This window comes from Diceros bicornis, chromosome 1 (genome assembly GCF_020826845.1).
Source record: "Diceros bicornis minor isolate mBicDic1 chromosome 1, mDicBic1.mat.cur, whole genome shotgun sequence".
NCBI lineage: Eukaryota > Metazoa > Chordata > Mammalia > Perissodactyla > Rhinocerotidae > Diceros > Diceros bicornis.
In genome coordinates, this window is record NC_080740.1 from 10948101 (window position 1) to 10968669 (window position 20569).

Genomic DNA, 20569 nt, shown 5'->3' on the forward strand with positions numbered 1-20569 from the left:
TTGCAATCTGGCATTGCCACGTCAGTTTGAAGCAGAATGCAGGCTCACACTGTCCCACAGCTGAAATTCTCCTCCTAGACTGGAATGGAAATAGCTCCAAAACTGAAATAGCTCACACACACGTGTTTATAAATACATGGATTATCTCTGGAAGAAAACGTAAAAACTAGCTATTGTGATTGACTCTGGGAAAGATAGCTGGGCGGGTGGGGGACATTTAAAGAGAGGAGACTTACTTTTCCCTACCAACTCCTTGTACTTTTTCAATTTAGAAGGCTATACCTGTATTCTTCTGTATTCAAAAATATGTATATTGAGAGTGAATTACTCTCCAGTGGTTTTTAGCCTGTCTCGTGATGCATTCAAAGCTTAATTGCCAGATTAATCTTCCCAAAAGCACACTTCCCAACACATCCTACCCCTAGTACAAAACCTTCAGTGCTTGCCCATCACTAACAATAACTACTTTACGAGGTTCACAAGAATTGACTTGCTTATATAATTTATGTGTCACAGCACATTTTGAAGTAGGTTACGCCTCATAAGACAAGAAGTAAAATGACATGTAGTGAATTTAAAAGACTTGGTCAGGGTTACACAGCTAGCTGGTGGCACTGCTGAGACTTGAGACTGGAATACTTGCTGCTTTCTGTGATATCATGCTGCCTATCACATACAGCTTATGGAATTATATCAAAACTCTTAGCCTACCATTGATCTCCACCTTCTTTGGAGTTTCCTCATGCAAATTCCCAACACCTATCCTTCGCTCCAGGTAAACTACTTAAACCCTGGCTCCTCAAATACCTCGCACTTGTCCGTCACTGTCCCTTTATTCATGTTCTTTCTTCCCTCTGAGAATGTCTCCCCACTTCATTTACCACTTAAGAAAATCTCCCATGGCTAACCATGGTCCCCTCATGAATCTTTCCCTGATTCCTCCAGCGTTTCAAGGGTTCTCTCCCAGGGCCTTATTTGCACCCCCATAAAAGTCCATGTTAGTCTTAAATCATAATTGTCTCAGTTTTTGTCTTCACCTGACTACAAAACTCTAAACTTTGAGAACAAAGATCATTGCTATCCATGTTCGTATTTTCCAAATATCTAGCAAACTACTTCTCACTAATTAGGGGCTCAAAAATATTTGCTGAATTCAGTTTGAGAACTGATTTTCTGGGACACCAGGAGTGCGTTATAAGATGAAGTGAACTTTGGAGAGAACCCAGAAACTCATTTTACAACCAAGATCACAAACTAGTAGTTTGTGTCACTCTCTGAAACACAGATATATTTTGTTAGACAGCACAGGGTTTATTTCTTTTTGTGTTTTAATTTTTAATTTGAATTATTTGCCAGCATTTAAAATCAAAACATGTCATGTAAAAATCTGGATTTCTAGGTCTTCTTGGAAAGGGGAAAATTGAGCAACACTAAGGGTACCCTACCACGTGACAAAATTGGCTAGAGTTGAGTAACACCTGCCCATCTTCAATGAGGTACAGGCTGCCTGTTGTGGCCACAGCACATCACTCTTTGCTGTCTTACACCTGGCCAGCTGTCCTGATCTGTGATACCTATTGGGTGCTGTATATTTACATTTGCAATTCCTATGAGAAATACTGAGCCTTTTTTCTTTAGGAAAAAAAAAGCCCCTAACACTCACTACCTCTTCCCAGAGCTCTATACCCATTTCAACAATGGCCTGGGGAAAGCAATTTTCTCAACCATCTTTGAAAGAGTACATTTCCCTCTTCATGTAGGAAAACCCCAAGTGGAAGTTAAGCCAGTTGTTGTATTCAGACATGTTAATGGAAATATGGGGAAATTCTATACACAGAAAGAAAACTGTCATTTGAACCACAGGATGTCACACCAAGTCACTGCCAGTGAAGCCCCCTACTAGTGTCACACAAGTGGGGGGAGCAGAACACAACAAAGATGACAGAATTCCATAGCTAGAAGGGATCCAAAGAAGGCCAATGCTTTAATTATTTCTATGACATTCCTACCAAGTTGATTTCTAAAATCTCCAGCTCTCCAATGAGGGCAAGCCCATTTCAATTTTCACAATTTGTACTGCAAAAGCCTTCTTCTTCATGTGTAAGGAAAAGATGATTTACTGTAACTTTCTCCCTTTGGTCCTTCACTTTCCCTCTGGAGTAACAGTAATCACATGTGGCAGCCTTAAAGGCTATGATCATGTTACCTTGCAGTCTTCCATTCTTCAAGTAAAACACCTATGGTTTCTGGTTAACAGTACCCTCATCATCATCCCCTGGGGAAGTCTTCTCTGGTTTGTTACATTCCATCAAAATTTTTGGCACCCTAAACTGGAAATAGCATTACAAGTATTGTCTGGTGCAACAAAGTACCGCAGAACTATACCGAATCACTTCATTCTATAACTGTATTTATGCAGCCTCAAAGTTTAATTAGTTGTTTTGGCAGCTACAAATCTCTGTTGACTCACATTGTGGTTGCAGTCAACTGGAACTCGCAAGTTCCATTAAAGCTCTTCTTCACCATCATGTGCTTTCACAATTCCTGCTAAATCTCATCATGTTTATATTGGCACATTATTTCACCTGTCAAGGTCTTTTGGATTTGACCCTAGAACTCTCCCTTCTTGATTTTTGTCTCTGCAAATTTGATGTGTATGTAGTTCCTTCTTTCCTCCAGGCCACTAGAAATCAAGTGAAATAGGAAAGACCTGGTGTCAGGTCATCTCTCCTGGTTTCCAGATTAAAGCTGGTCCCTCAGTATTTTTTGAAAAAAGTCATTTATCTGTCAGTGATCCACCTAATTCTATTGTTATTTTTCTCTTCCTGTCTTCAAGAATATTGTGAAAACATTTGTGGATTTCTCACATAGACGCAAATATGCACTTTCCTTGGGAAAGGATCCATAACTTCCACTGGATTTTTAGAAAATTTCCTGAAATAAAAAAGATGAAGAACCATTAACTTAGTAAATTCTCCTCATATACAATACATAAAAATATTCTATTTTAAAAATCTCTACTGATCCTTATTTACTGAGTGCCTACTATATGCCAGGAATGTTCTAAATATTGAGGATACAGATGTAAACAAGATAGATCAAGCCTCTGTTCTCATGGAGCTGACATCCTAGTGAGGAGGAACAGTAGACCACTATGACCAAGGTTAATAAGGAAATAGATAGCATACTTAACAGTGATAAGTGCTAAGGAACAAAAACAAAGCTGAGAGAGGGGATATGAAGCACTGGGTGAGAAAGCTGCTTCACTGAGAAGATGACATTTGTGTAAAGCCCTAGGAGAACTGAGGTGACTTGGGGGAAGAAGTTCCCAGGTGGAGATAACAGTAAGTGCAAGGCACCCTGAGAGCAAAATGCTTAGTCTACCCAACAAGGCAAAGGTGCTAAGAAAGCCAAAAGGAAGTAGATAAAGAGTGAGAGAGGAGTGTGGGTAGGAAGACAAATGGTCCTCCAGTGGTGGCAGTGCTCCCTCACGGGGCTTTTGGAAATAGGGGAGGTGGGGTACTTTTTGGTTGTTACAATGACTCCAGGACCTTACTGATACTTAGGGGGAGCAGAAATATCAAAGATCTTGTAATCCTTAGGATATTTTGTACAGTGAAAAACTGTTTTGCCCAAAATGCCAACATCATCCCCATTGAGAGACCCGAGTAACTTTAGCCATTACATAAACTCTGGATTTTACTCTGAATGAGATGTGAAGCCATTAGATGCCTCCATGCAGAAGAGTGAATGGTCTAACTTATATTTATTAAGGCTCAGCCTAGCCATTGTGTTGGAGGTGAAGGAGAGCAAGGCAGAAGCACAGAGACCAGTTCAGAGGCTGTCACAATAATCCATGAAGAGATGATGATGGCTGGCCCATCATCCAGGGGTAGGAGGATGGTCGGTAGGTGGTAGGAAGGAATTTGATGAGAACTGGCTGGATTCTGAATAATTATCTAAAGTAGAGTCAATAGGTATTGCTGATACATTAGAATAGAAGTGAAGTGTGAGAGAAAGAGAGGAGTAGAAGATGTATCCAAGATTTTAGACCTGTTCAGTCCCTATCATTTGGAAGGATAGAATTGTCATTTGTGGTTTTGATGGAAAGCACAGGAGGAAAACAATTTTGGTTGAAGGTGGAGGGATTAGGAAGAAAGATCATATCAGGTAGCCACTTAGGTTGATAGATAGATGCAAGTATATAAGGATATGTATTGTATGTAGATATAGTTACAGAGGGATAATGATATGGATATAAGTATTGACATGGAAAAAATGGAGAGAGAGAGATACAGAAATGTAGAAAGAAGTCTAAAATAGACCAAAATGTTAACATCAGCTATCTCTGGTTTTTGAGTTCATTGATGATTTTTCTCTTACATGTTTCCTAAATTATTTACATTAAACGTGTTAATTTTGTGAAATGTAAAAATTATTTTGAATATTCACAACACTACTTCATAAAGCTCACTTGCGACAGGGCTCTGATTTGATTTTTCTGCTTACTAGACTCTCTTTCTCCTTCTCTATGTCCAACTGCTTACTCATCAGCTACCAACGGACTCTCCACTTATGGATGCTACTTTTAGGGCTTTTAAATCTCAGCCTTACTCAACCGTGGTCATTATAACTGTGCAATACATTTCCAGGTCCCCAGGGTTTTCATTCCAAGGAGAAATGGTGGAATTGTTAGCAGCTGTATCCTTTTTGAAAGAGCAAGCTGCACATATGTACTAGAGCTTTGGGGGATTGTAGGAGGAGTGAAACAATTGTCGCTCGGGTCCCCTTTCCTGGCAGCACCTCAAAGGTTGCCAAGTGGGAACAGCAGTGCCCAGCTGCCCTGAAAAGCCAAAGAGAGAGTGAAATTTAAAACTTGAATTGCCTCTCTCTTCTCATTATGTATTATTTGTCAATCATGGATAAAAAGTGGTTTTTGCCTTCCAGCTGCTAGCCCTGGAGTGCATATATCACTCAGTGGTGCCACTTTCTTGTGGAACATTGCAAGAAAAATCAATGATTGCACCTTTCTTTCTTTGAAAAGAAAGGTGGGCTTTTTTTTCTCATGTTTTTCTTTTTTCCTTTTAACTCGATGGTTTAAACTAAGAAGGTAAGTCACTTGAAGAAAAAGAAACAAAACATAAACTTTGTTCTTTTGGTGATGGACACCTTAGATATTGAAATAATGCATATTATAACACATATGAGGAACCTTTTTCCTCTTTCCTATTGGAGCGAAATGTCTGAAATGTACTGGATTGTTGCGGCCTGGTGGGAGGGGGATATTGTCCTCCTTTGTACTGGGCCTTGCAAATGAGCAATAAAATGCATTTTATCACTCAGTATGAAATACAGACCTTTAGAAATAGATTTGTTTTGATGCCCGCCTTTCAAACTTATTTTACAACATCAAAACACATTTCCCTCTTTGGTACATTTTATTCATGCGACATAGGAAGTGCTTTTTAAAAATTTTTAGCACCATTTTAGGACAGAGGTAACTTTTTATGGTACTATGAAGGGAAGTGAAGACATGAAGGTCAGACATGTTTTCAGTTGACCTAATAAATACTCAGTAAACCATACTACACATGACTTTCTGTCTAATGTTCCTAAACAGACCACCGAGGCATCACGTCCATTGTTCAAGCACATTCAAATAGAAAACTCTTTAGCATCTATTTGATTTTAAAGTTTGCATCTCTGACTTTTATAAGGGAGAAAAGTCCCAATAGAGGCAATGTGGAACTTTTCTTAAGATTTCTTTAACCAGGAAAGTGCACTAAAAGCATTAGTAGTCACAGCTTTTATGCTTTTGTAAGTTAAATACCACTAACAAAACAATTCAAAATTGTGATTAATTGTATGCATTTTACAGGTGAATCAATGTGCTAACATAATTGATAACGTGCAATGAAACAGATCCTGTTGAAGTAAAATAAGATAATATTTTCTTCCTCTCATTCTTTTTCTTTCTTTTTTCATAATTCCACCTAGGAATTATGAAGTTGATGCCAACTGGAAAAATCCAATAATGGAAGACCCAGCACATCAAGCTTCCTCTCTCACGCTCCAATTTACATGGAAATGTGAGGTGATCCCATCTGTTGTGAATTTTACAGAATGTGGGTTTGGGCAGTGAGGACAGTCCAATAGTTTGGGATCACCTATTCCTTCAAGCTTTTTATTTTCTGAGGGCAAGATAGGGCACCCTGCAGTAAGCTCAGGATCAAATGGAAATAAACCCACTGAGAGACCCGGTGGAAGGCACTGAACCAGCCAGGCTTCCGGCTAAAGATGTGCAATGCCATGGCGTTTCATATGGTTTCCATCTGGAGCTACAAAGGACTGGGGAGTGTCTGTCTGTACCTATGAATGTAAGTATACAGGCCGCCACCTCGGCTGGTTCTGATTTACCCCTAACTCTCTCCAGTCTCCCTAGAAGTGAACTTCGTTGAACAAGTTCAACATTTGTAACCAAACCTGAAATTCCAGAAGTTTTGTCTGGGATTCAATTTGAAAACGAGGACATGTCTTTCCAAGTTACATGTTTCCAACTATTGTTGATTATTTGGCCACAGTATCTATCATGTTTAATGTTGTACATTCTTGAATAACTAGACAATGTAAGAGAATCAGAACTTAGAGGACCAGCACTATGGGGTGAGTGGCTGTAGAACACCCTAGACTTCCAAGTGTGTCTCATAAAGAAGCTTCCAAATGTATGAGGATTCTGTGGTGGTCCTTGGCAGCAAGGATCTATCAGCTGCTTTTAATCCTCCTCCTTTTCTCTTTATACTTTTTCACCCTCCCCAACTGACCCATCAAAACTGAGATGAGGAGTCAGCCCAACTGAAGGCTTGCTCTTGCTTTGTTGATTGTCTCTGAGTTCTCAACTTTATGCCTTTGTTCTTCACTCCTCCTCCTGGGAATCTTTTTCCTTTTGCCATATGTCCATAACCTCACTAATCATAAGTCCCAGTTTATAGCCTCTTCATCCACGGAGCCTTTTCAGACTTTGTCAACTGGAAGTAATACCTCCTTTATCTGAGCTTCCATAACTCTTGCGGAGTGGCATCATCATCCCGATGTATATACATACATTATCTCCCACATTAGACCACAAGGTACTTGAGGCAGGACTAATTCATCTTTCTATCACTCAGTTGTTGGCAAGATGACAGAGTCACTCAATTGATATTTGTTGAAAGAATAATGAATCAATGAATATTCAGTGTATTCAAACACAAAGTGACAGGAGGACTTGAACATAGCCCATTAGTACCATAGCAGAAGGCTGCAGAGAAGGAAAGTATTTAAGGAGGAAAGACACTTTCAGGGCCCTTATTGGTCTTGAGTACTGTCTAGTGAATGCCAACCTCACCACCACAGTGAGCCCCAGGACAAGCACCTGATTGTCCTCACTCACTGCTAAATCCCCAGCCCCCAGCACAGTAACTGGCTCATCATGGACACTCAATAAATGTTTGTTGAATTAATAATCCATTGAACTTTAAAAAGCAAGGACTCTTTATACAATGCAAGTCTTTGGGCTAAAAAGAGAAATCTTAAAGACATCAGAAGGAGAAGATAAGATAAATAAATAAAATAAAACATAAAGTATCTTAAGGCAAACTACTAAAAATGGTCTCCCAATTTCTACCTGTCTGAGCCTCCTTGAGCTTTGAGCTCTCCTTCTGCACAATGTCAAGTGAATGAGAGAGCCACAAGTGATAATCTGTGTAAACTCAACTGCTCTCTCATTAGCTCAGAGCAGATTATCAAAACTGATACTAGCTATCGAGAGTTCTTCTGCAGAGCACGCTTTTATTTCCAAAGTAGCTCCCAAGCTTGATAAGATCCAAACCTTTGGAGGAGAGATTAGCATCAGACCCAGTGGGGATTTTTAATCACATTAAAACAAGGTAAAGTGTTATCTAAGAGAAAATTAATCCTCACTTCTAGGCTATGTTATTTATGCAACTTGACACATGAGAATTCTTTTAACTAGTTATCTGGTCCATTTCATTTCATAGGCTTTTATTGCCTTGACATCTAAATATCTTTAATTTATAAGTATTCAAATGGTTCTTGATTAAAGGAACTAACAATTTTTTTTTATTATTTCTTGCCTCATAAAATAAGTCATGCAATCAAACTCCTAAAGACAGCATATGAGTATCATATTTCCAATTAGAACTCCAGATTTCTAAAATCAGGTACCCAAAACCAACAACATAAACAAATTCATTTAATTCTGCACTTACAATTTGATATTATCTTGAAGAGAACTACAGAAAATTGCATAGTGGCCTACACTCATTCATAAAGGAATGAAGAATGGTTGATGCACATTTTATTGAACTTTGTAAAACAAGTAATTGCTGGTTTAAAATTCCTCACATTTCCAGACAGTTCTGGTGATTTTTGATGGCATCATATCCTATTTCAAAATATACAAAAATTTTATTTATTTATAGAGCTAGCTATTCTCATCTCTTTCCACAAATCATTTTAGATGGAGTTCTCACTGATATGATTTCATTAGAAGGGGAAGAAGAAGTTTGTCTTTAACAAATTTTACCTGCTTAATGAAAATGAAAGGTATAAATAAGATTATAAGGAAAAAGTTTAAGATATTTCAATACTTCAAATACCTTCAACAATTTAACAAGCATCATTCATATATTGACTACCAAGCCAGGAAACATTTCTCAATCACTAATATGAAATAGGTAAAGCATAGCCAAAAACTGTTTAAACGCAGTTATGTGCAAATTATTGATGGTGAATTACCAGTTATTCTTATTCACTTATTACAAAGAAAGCTAGTTCCAAAAGATCTCTCTGTTAGCCTGGCTTGTTACTATTTATAATTATAGTTATAATAGCAATCAAATTCCTGTAAAGCCACTTAAAGCATATTAATATCACATTCTCAATTAAACTAGAGTTTTGCAACATCAAGCACCAAAAGGTGAGAGTGTAAACAAATTCATTTAGTTCAGCCATTTATTTTACTTTAAAATGTTCTGTAATTTTCGTACTTTGTGTGTGATATGCATTCTAGCAAACCATTCATAGGATGAATTCTAATCTCCAAATACAAACTACAGTGGCCTACATAATTGCATTTCTGAGTTGGACTAGTGCAGTAATATAGCTTCAGAATTATAAGGAAAGAATTCACTCAATATTTTAGATAATTCTTAATTTTCCATTTGAAAACATAAAGGGACTATTTTGATGATGAGCTCAAGTTTAATCGTAGGTTCCAAAGTGTTACATTATTTAACACATGACAACCAATCACAAAATTACCATTTTTTTCTACCCTCATTTACTCACAGAAATCCTATGATCAGGCCAAAACTATGCTATCACATATTCCCTCGTTTTTGAAAATCAAAACAGGGCATTTCCACCCCCTTCCCGACTCGATTTTACATAAGAGAAATTTGAGACTTAGAGTCTGAATAAGTTCCTCAAGATCACACAGTTGGTAAGTAGAAGACCCAGAGAGCCAGATTGGGGGAAAAAGGATTTGCCAGCAAAAATTAATGAGGTGTTATGTATTCAGGTCAGCCAGAACAACTAGCTTTCCATTTCCTATTTTTTTTTTTCCAAGAACCCTGATTTGCTTTCCTGTGGATCATCTTAATTTGTTTCTACTCTACTTGTATGGTATCATATCCTCTTTATGTGATCAATTTATTCCCATTAGATTTCTATTTTCCTTCATCCTTGGATTCAAGCGTTGGTATCCTTACACAGTTCTTTTTAGTTCGTCAATCAGAGGTCCTATACATTTTCTTTCCTTTCAAAGTACCCTGTACCTGAGAGAAATCCGAAAAGCAGAAATAAAATACAGCCATGTCAAAAATATATCTTAGGAAGAAATATGCTTTGTGTACTGTCATTTAACAAATAGTCACTTGATTCCTACCATGTATCTGACAATGACTGAGACAGTCACTACCTAATAAGGAAGACCTACAGTAAGCCAATAGATGACTACAGTGTACACGATATGTGCTCTAATAGAAGCAACAAGTCAGACAGCTCCAAGGAGTGGGTAGGTAACACTGGAGGAGTTAGGGGACGATTGAAATAGCCATTGAAAGATGAAAAGGAATCCGCAAATAAAAAAGGCAAAGAAGGGCCATCCAGACAAAGAAGAGAGTTGCCAACCTGGTGTGGCACTTTTAAGGATCTGCCCTCTTCTCTTAGAATGGGATGTGTCCTGCAGAGCAGAATTTTCATCGCATGCTCAGTTTTGCTAAACTTTTCTTCTTGAAACACCAATTTTCATCAGCTTTGTATGACCAAATTACTATTATAACTTGGCCTCCTCCCACGTGTAATGTTCCTCCTCAAGAAAGGAGATAAGATGTCTTGTACTTTGACCCAAGCAACAGTTTCATCTCTCAGCTTATTGCTGGAGAGATGGATTATACCACCCTAGTTCAACCCAAAGTCTAACACCTTCCAATGATCCATAGCTCCTTTAAGCGTTTGTCTATTAAATCTGCCTCATCCTCCTGGGCAGGGCCTGAAAAATGGTGGGAAATCACAGGTTATTGTCCAGGGACAGACAACAGCTGAATATGGCTGGAAAATACAGAAGCTTGGGGAAAAGCAGTAAATGCTAGAGCTAGAAAAGTAAAAACAAGAACAACAACAATAATAAAACTGCAAGCATTGAGCAGCAGCTATTTGTCAGGCACCATGTCAAGTATTTTTTGCATTATCTAATTTAATCCTCCCAACAATTCTGTGAGGTAGACACCGTTACTATCTCTATTTTACAAATGAAGTGATTGAAGTTCAGAGAGGTTAAGTAATTCCCTAAAATCACACAACTGGGAAAGGGACCAGCTAGACTCCACCCACACTCCAGAACCCATACTTTTAAGCTATATGCCTCTCAAATATAGGTCCAGTTGCCTTGTAAACCCCCATTTTATGCTTCATTAAAAATCTGAACTTGATCCTGATGTGGAGAGCCATTGAAGGTGTTCAAGCAGGGGTGTGTTTAGACTTGAATTTTAGAAAGATCATTCTGGGGGTACAGGATGGAATGGAGAGAATGTAGAGAGTTCAAAGACCATTGTGTGACCCCATTGTGAGAAGATGAAGCCCTCAACTTGTGTGGGGGCAATGGCAAGACAAGGAGACAAGAAGTATTTGAGAAGTAACTCACCACGTGCGTGGACGAGGAAGGTGAGTCAAAGATTCCAAAGTCTCTGTCCTAGCTGGCTGTTGGTGGCTGCTAATAGTATCAGCTGAGAGAGACAGAACACAGGAGGAGCTGGTTTAAGAGACAAGAATGCTGAGTTTTATTACTGCCCACCACCAGACACACTTCCCACTATGATCAAGCTTGCTTGTGTCCAGATTCTTCTTCCAGGTCAATTTTATAGCTGAAATTAAAGAAAGTAACCTTGGAGATCTTTCAAAGAGTGTAAAATACTTGAAGACTAAGAATCCATGGACCGTCTGTTCTATGAGTCTGGCTTCACATTCTCTACTTACTCCATTTTCTAGAATATTTGTAGGTACCACAAAGAGAATCCACCGTTATCTTCCAGATCAGCATCCAGGCCTGACAGGAAAGGAGCCCACCCAGCAGGATTTTAATTGCCTCTGTGTCTAACCACCCAAACATCTTTGTCATCATCTCTTTTTTTGAATGCCATGACTCATCAGACCACCAGGTCAAAAGCCCCAGGTCAGCAAGCCAGCAGCCAGGGAGAGCACAGAAAGAAGAGAGGATGGCTCCTAAAGTCTCTCATTTTAAAAGCTTTTGTATTTTATTCTTCCTGAGCAGAAAGCAACTTTTGAGTGGTCTCATCTATTGAGATACCACAACGCTGACACAGTTGAGATTCAGCTTAATATGAAAATATGAATTGGCTTTCTAGGCTAAGAAACACAAAGCCAGTGACATTTCCTCAGAGCCAAATGTTTCATCACGTGAACTAAAGCCTCTTAGTTGTAGGTCATGTGTCATCAAGAGGGTTGTTTATTTTCTTAACCATGTGTCACATGACCCAACGGCATCATGTATAATAATTTTCTGGAGTGAATCAGACAACCAGGACCCTCTCTCAAACACAAATACTGAGGCCAACTCAAATCGGCAGCTGCTGTGTGTTTCTGAATGGGCCGTTGTAATTTAAACGTCTCATTCCATTGAGAGCTAACGGAGGTGACATAACCCAGAAGAACCTGGGAAGTGAGAGTGTTTGTGGGGGTGGCTGAACTATGTGACCTTTCTGGTCTGCCCTCCAATTCTGTCTCTAGGAGTCAATGAATGTACTTCAGGAGTGTTAGGTGCTCAGGACAAGCTTCTTGGGAGGTTTATTTGAAAGGAAGAGAAAAGTTAGGCTGCAAGAAAGTGGATATGATGAAGGGTTTTTCTGTACTTCATCTTCCACAGAAAGTAATTTTAAGTAGCTAGTTCAATTGTGGACGTCTGGTACGCTCTATATTATGAGAAAAGAAGAAGTTCATCTTTTTGTACCAAATCCATGCTACAGTGGAGGGTGCTTGGACAGCAGTAACAGGCAGAGATCAAGTTGATTCTAGTAGTTTGCTTTCACTCAGCCAAGAAGATTATCACGAAGCACTCCCTATTTTCTACTGTTTAAAAAAAATCCTGGAGATAGTTAAAAGGGACTTGGAATGTGACATATAGATTGTCACTTCAGTATTGTGGTCAAGTTTTGTCATGAAGGGTGGATCTTAATTTTTAGTCTAAAATTTTAATTCTTAAATTGTACACTGAATCAGTTTTTCTGTACACTAAATGGTATCATTCAGTTTGCATTCAACAACTCCTAATAAAACATCATATAGTTATCTCCATACATGCAGAAAAAGCATCTAACAAGATGGTAAGATTCAACGCCCTTTCGTGATAAAAATCCTCAACAAACTAGGAATAGAAGGAAATTACCTTAACATAATAAAGATCATTTACAAAAAGTCCACAGCTAACATCATACTCAACAGTGGAAAGGTGAAAGCTTTTCTTCTAAGATCAGGAACAAGACAAGGATGCTCACTGTCACCACTTCTATTCAACATAGTACTGGAAGTCCTACCAGATCAATCAGGCCAGAACAAGAAATAAAGTAACACCCATATTGGAAAGGAAGAAATAAAACTGTCTCTGTTTGCAGATGACATGATCATCTGATGATACAGAAAACTCTAAAGACTCCACCAAAAAACTATTAGAACTAATAAACAAATTCAGTAAAGTTGTAGGACACAAAATCAACATACAAAAATCAGTTGTGTTTCTATACACTAAAAATGAACTATCTGAAAAAGAAATTAAAAAAACCATCTCATTTAGAATAGCATTGAAAACAATAAAATACTCAGGAATAAATTTAACCAGGGAGATGAAAGATCTGTACACTGAAAACTATAAAACATTGATGAAAGAAATTGAAGAATACACAATTGTATTGTGTAAGATGGAAAGATATCTTGTGTTCATGGACTGGAAGAATTAATATTGTTAAAAAGTCCATACTACCCAAAGTGATCTATAGATTCAATGCAATCCCTACCAAAAATTCTAATGGATTTTTCACAGAAATAGAAAAAACAATCCTAAAATTCATACAGAACTACCAAAAACACTGAATAGCCAAAGCAATTTTGAAGGAGAAGAATAAAGCTGGAGGTATCACACTACATAATTGCAAAATATACCACAAAGCTTTAGAAATCAAAACAATACAGTACTGGCGTAAAAAAAGACATGTAGGTCAATGGAACAGAATAGAGATTTCAGAAATAAATCTACACATTTATGGTCAACTGATCTTTGACAAGGGTGCCAAGAATGCACAATGGGGAAATGACATTCTCTTCAATAAATGGTATTGGGGAAACTGCGTATCCACATGTAGAAGAGTGCAATTGGACACTTAATCTCACACCATATACAAAAATCCACTCAAAACGGATAAAGACTTAAATGTAAGACCTGAAACTGTAAAATTACTGAAAGAAAACATAGGGAAAAAGCTACTTAACATTGGTCTGGGCAATGATTTTAAAAATATGTCTCCAAATGCACAGACAACAAAATCAGAAATAGACAAATGGGATTGCATCAAACTAAAAAGCTTCTGCCCAGTAAAGGAAATAATAAACAGAGTGAAGAGACAACCTACAGAATGGGAGAAAATATTTTCAAATCATGTACCTGATAAGGGGATAACGTCCAAAACATACAAGGGACTCAAATAACTCAATAGCAAGAAAACAACCTGATTTAAAAATGGACAAAGGACATGAATAGACATTTTTCAAAAGAAGACATACAAACAGCAAACAGGCATATGAAAAAGTGTTCAACATCACTAATGATCATGGAAATGCAAATTAAATCCACAATGACATATCACCTAATACCTGTTAGAATGCCTATAAAGATAACAAGTGTTGGTGAGGATGTGGAGAGAAGGAAACCCTTGCTCACCGTTGGCGGGAATGTAAATTGGTGTAGCCACTATGGAAAACAATATGGAGGTTCCTCACTTTTGGTTGGGTTGAGAGGACTTTATAGATTTATATTATATTCATTACATTGAACAGTAGTGAGTACAATAATCAACATAGAAATTTTCTAGTTAGTTTAGGCCTCTTATCCAGAAGTTAAGATTGCTATCAAAGCTAACATTTATGAAAGGATTATGATGAGATTAAGAAAGTATTTAGAGACTGTCTCTGTAAAAGCATATAAGGTCACTGGGAACAGGGTCTAATTATCATGGTGTAAGGTCATGTGCCATATCCTAGACCTTACCACGAACTCTGAATTTATGTTCCAAGTGATATATAGTACTAATTTCAATTCCAAAGGATCTAGAAGTTACTCACATTCAATCATTTATGTTATATATTGAACCAATTTCTCACCCTCTGTGAGAACTGCCTCATAAGTTTTATGAGCCTGAAATTCCCCCCATAGGCCACCTCATGTGTATCAAGTGTTCTGTGCTACTTGGATCAAGATATTTACAGCCTTTGAAATGCGACACATTTTCCAGTGATTTCTGACCTTGGATGGAAGCTTGGATATGGGAGTCCTTGTCAAATTTGCCTAGTGGACACTGCAGACATGGGGTCTGATTCTGCTGTTCTTGCCCTCTTTTGTCGTCCAAGTCCAGGACTGCTGGCAGGGTAGTTCATCCAGAGCACAGCTTGGAGGCTGAGCACACCCAACAGAGCCTTAAGAACTGTTGCCAAAATGATGTTTTTGGAGTAATTCTGGGAATCTTCTCAGGCCTTCGTCTGGGAGTCTTTTCCAAACTAGTGCTGTTTTTTATTTGGTAGGCTCAGAATTGGAACAATTTTTCAAGTACTGTGAGTCAGTCTCGGACCATGAGGAGAGAAGCGGGAAATGAAACCACTGCCTCTACTCATCTGCAGGTCAGGAAGTGTCCTAACATGCAGAGACAATTCAGCCACACCAACCTCCTCCTGTTCTTCTGGCCCTTGCCAGCCTTAGTCCTTCGGTCCTGGTTTTCTTCCTCTTTTGGCTTTGTTTCTATTTTCCAGCTCTTGGCTTAGCCTGGTCCTTGTCTCTCATTGCTTAAATACAGCTGTTTAAAGAACACTGATTAATGGATTAATGTCAGACTGGAGGGAGTTCTTCAGAAACCTGCGCAAGGTCTCTTCCTTGCCCTACTCTTATATTCATCTATTCCAGTGACTTGGCTAGGACAGTATGCTTGTCAAATTTTCAAACTATACATGGTAGAATTGATATTATTACATTTTATATTTATTCAGTGCTTTGTTGTTTCAAAAAGTTTCTGCAGATAGTATCTCCTTTGATTCTAGGAGTGATAGTGCAGATAAGATAAATTTCAGTTCAGTACAAAGGACAGCTTTTCACAAACTGACCTGTCCAAAAACGAAACAGCAAGCCTCACATAAAAGTGAGTTCCAGGCAATGAAGATGTCTGAGTAGTTGGTAAAAGGTCAACTCTTAGGGATTTTGTAGAAAGATCCTTGGTTTGGGTGAAATCTTGGATTAAATGACTCTATGATGAGAGACAGAAAGAGAGAGAGACTGAGAGAGGATGCATATTAATCCAAATACATTGTTTAGGGAGAGAGAACAATTGAGAACACAGGCTACAGTTTTCTCAAAGTCTCTGTTTGGTAAGATTGTGGAACTGCCAATACAGGTTTAATCTAGGACCTTAAACACATGTAGTTGAGCAATTCATCATTTTTTAGGTTTTGTTTCAAAAGTTTAATAAGACTATGAAATAGTATAGGCTTAAATCCTGGTCTCAGGATTACACCAGGGATGTGAAATTCACTCTTCCTCAGACCAAACTGACCAAACACTGAAGAGTTAATGGGAATATCTGAAGGGTTAAGTGCAAGTGGGAACAAGATGTATGTGAGGCTGAAGATACTGCCCAGGTATAAATAGAGAGGCGGGGGTGGGGAGAGCAGCGGGCTGTAGAAAACACTGGGGGGGCCAAAATGAAGAGTAGGATTACCAAAGCAGCATGGGACAGAGCTAGAAGGAGGTCACTGCCCTACTGAATTAGAAGCAGACGAATCAAACCCAACACCAGAACTGGTTTGCATTAGTGCTTCCATAGTTGGAAGGAATGCCTCCCTTCTTTACTCCAAGAACAGCCCCAGTGGAAAATTTTAGTGAAATATTCACTTGGCCGGTCTAACTTTACCTTAAAAAATGACCACTCCAGGACTTCTTAGAAAAAAATCTTTTAATGATTTTGTGGTACTGGGGCAGATGAGGGAAAGGAGAGCAGAATAAGGGATTTAGCAATTTATAGACCAGAGTATAATATTATTGAGTGCGAGTTTCTATTCTTTTAGAAAGAGAAAAATATCCTCTTAAATTTCTTTTTTGATTATTTGAATTTTATCAAACTGCATGCTCATAATAAAATTATGTAGTAACATTTAAATTATAATTATAATTCATTTCAGTAGTTTAAGTGTTTGTATGCTATATGCCAAGCATTATGCTTATAACAAGAATTTAAAAACATAATTTTTAAAAACCTTACAACCTAGTGGACACACACCCTAGCACAATTGCATAATTTCAATCTTTTTTCTGTTTGACAATAGTCTTTCATCTTTCATCTCCTCTTGGGCCAACACATTTTCTTTTCTCTTTCACTGAGGTAATCTTTTTTTTCAGGTAGCATTAAATAATGATATAACATAATATAATATAATATAAATGACATTAAATTCTAATCGATCGCCACATTTCGTTTTTGACTCACACACACACACACACACACACACACACACAAAGATTGCGAGAAGTCTTAATTTGTCTGACTTGGGTACATTTTCTATCCTACACCTGGAGTGCCTTTGACAGGAATGCCTTGGTAATATTGCACTAGGCTAGAGATTTCAGATGTTCTTCAAATTTTACCATGTGTAAATATGTGTCACTTGGAAAATTGTTCAGGATAGTATACGTTGCTCATTTTTTCCAGGGAAACCTGATTAGTAATTACTCACAATGCTCTATGAAATGTTAAGCACCTAGCACTCAGATCTTGCTTTTTTACCTTCTCTAATAAAAGGAATCAGGGCACTTTGGAGAAACACCTGATTCTAGCTAGGTCTAGAACAGGAAATATACAAGATGATCCTGAGCACCTCATACGTAGTGTCAGAAAGTAAGGAAGTTCTCCAAAACAAAACAAAGCACAACAACAAAACAAAAAGAGCCCCTAAAGGCCACAATGATGGGAGCCTGTCAAAGAGACACAGGAGGCAACTGAAAGCAATCCCATTGGCGCAGGCAAAGGCAAAACGATTTGAGCAACAGAGTAAATACAGTTGCTTTGGATAATAACCCAAAGTATAAAATAAATATCCCCGAGTCCAAGCTGGTATAAAAAACATGACTGGATAAAGGGGAAATAGACAAATCTCTCACGCAAAAAGAATTCCAAATAATTTCTGTGGATATTCGGCCCTCAAAGCGGTGGAGCAAAACTCCCTCCTGGTTTAGTTTGCACTACTCACAGTGACCTCTTTCCCAAGAGTACTTTATGTGAAGGGCAAAAAAAAAAAAAGAGTACCTTGGAGTGCAGAAACCTGACAAACATGACCTCAACCAAGTGATCGAGGTTAACATCACAGTCATAAGTCACATAGTTAGTATGCGACAAGAATGGCACTTTACCTCTGTGCTCTTCCTCCCCAAAACTCATAATCCTAGTCTAAGCATGAAAAAACGTCAAATCCCAATTGAGAGCCATTCTACAAAATGCCTGACAGTACTTCTCCAAACTGTCAAGGTTATTAAAAACAAGGAAAGTCTGAGAAACTGTCACAGCCAAGAGAAGCCTAAGGAGACAGAACAACTAAATGCAATCTGGTACCCTGGAACAGAAAAAGGACATTAGGAGAAAACTAAGGAAATCCGAACTAAGTGTGGACTTTACTTAATAATGATATCTCAACATTGGTTCCTTAATTGTGACAAATGTACCATACTAAGGCAAGATATTAATTTGGAGAAACTGGGAATGAGGTATACGGGAGCTCTCGGTACTATCTTCAAAATTTTTCTATAAACTTAAAACTATTCTAAAACAAAACTTTATTAAAAGAAATCTAAATACATGATCCCATCAATAAACAGAAATTCAGTTATTCACCTTTCAAAGTTGTTACATCAGGTATTATTTGAGACAAGCTCAGTATGCAGTAATCACTAAATCCTGAAGGAAGGAATGATTATATGGTTCAATGCATCAAAGAGGCATTTTGCTATAATGCTTTTTAAAAAAAAGATTTGGTAAAAACAAAAGGTGATAAGCTGCTCGTGGTTTGGAGACACATCAATTCCTTGTGGTCCCTCAGGCACCATTACATGTTCTGGTAAAAAGCAATGGATTAAATCTGCTCTGTCCAACGCCCTAGCTATTAGTCACATGTGACTACTGAGGACTAGAAATGTGGCTGGACCAGACTGAGATGGACTGTCAGCGCAAAACACACACTGCATTTTGAAGACTTGATGTCAAGAAAAAGAACGCAAAATATTTCATTAATAATTTTTTATACTGCTTGTACGTTGACATGTTTTAGATGTAGTGAGTTAAGTTAAATATATTATTAAAATTCATTTAACTTGTTTCTTTTTACTTATTCTAGTATGGCCAATAGAATATTTAAAATTACATATATGGCTCGCATTACATTTCTTTTGGACAGTACTGGATCAAATAGATCTCAGGAGCCTGGAAGAGTTAATGGATCTCCCAAAAGCAAACAGAGTCTCTCCCAGAAAGTGACAAACTCCATGTGGGTTTCTCAGCTCCCACCACAAAGAGCTGGAATTGTGCTATATTAAGGCAATTTCTCTGATATGACTTTCGCCACCATGAAAAACCACCTACAGAGACAAGAGGCTTTCTTGATTTTTCTCCCCTATTTTCTTGAAGATTACACATAAAAAGGAATGTTGGAGAGCCACTTCTTGAAGGATTTGTCAGTGAGAAAATTAAAATGTGTAATGAAATATGTGCCACTATATGGAACACTTCTAATACCAGCTTTTTTATGGGTTTGCCGTTGAAGTGGAGATGTAGCTTCTTTCAAATTCCATTTGGAACAACATTTTCAAAAGCATGAAAATATTTTAAGGCAGTATCCAGACTACAGCAAAGCAACTGGTCAAAAAATGAAATGTTAGCATATCTGTTGTTTGGACAGCAGAGTCTATCAGACAACCAACGAGAACAATTAACAGGAGATGTCTTGGTTCACTAAATGTAAATTTCCTCTTGAAAGATGAGTGGAGAACAGGTTTCAGCTGGTATGTGGGGAAAATGTGTGTTTTTTTCATTTTGAACAAATTTGGTTTTTTAATTTTACTTTCTTGCGTACATTATCTTGAGAAGAAAGAGAACTAAAAACAACGCAATGTTTTAGTTTTACATAAGCAACATAGGTACAGCTGACCATAAAATTTCTAAATTTTACTAACGTTTTCACTATAAGCAAGGTAAATCAATTGCCAATAATTATTGTGACCTTCTGCTCTGAGTGGCTCTTAGTAGGAAATTATCCAAAAAAGAGATAAAGCCCTGTTTTTTTCTTTTTTCATGTAAGAGCCTTAGGGAAGAGGGTTCAGCGTGGCGTTTGCCCTACTCTGATGGGCAGAATTGAGTGCGAGATGTGTATAAAATTACAATTTATGTTATGATTTTTAATTTGTCTATTCATGCATTTACACTGACATTGCAGGAGATTCATTCTAAAACTCTAGGAAATGACCAAGACTAGCAATCTATGTGTCTACACATGCAGAAGACATGAGAAAATGGAGCCACAGAAAGCCCAAGTTATTTGCAGTCTTACAGACATATAGGGGTTCCTGGACTGGGGCTCCGTGATCCTACGTTCTTTCTAGAACCTTCCCTGCCTCTTTTACAAATACCATATTCACCAGACACCCTTAACTAGTGTACTGGAAGACTACAGGATACCTACTGCAGGTTAAAAAACCTCT

General features: G+C 38.0%; 1 protein-coding gene across 2 annotated transcripts in view; it reads right to left on the reverse strand.

Moving 5' to 3' along the window:
* Positions 1-672: 672 nt before the first annotated feature.
* TMEM167A (transmembrane protein 167A) overlaps positions 673-20569 on the reverse strand; it is a 66492-nt gene continuing 46595 nt past the window's right edge. Inside the window, exon 4 of one of the 2 annotated variants that reach the window (XM_058525635.1) lies at positions 673-2934. In XM_058525635.1, coding sequence (XP_058381618.1) covers positions 2864-2934 — 71 coding nt within the window. In that variant the 3' untranslated portion in view covers positions 673-2863. The remainder of the gene's footprint in view (positions 2935-20569) is intronic. The other variant, XM_058525794.1, reaches the window with a different exon arrangement.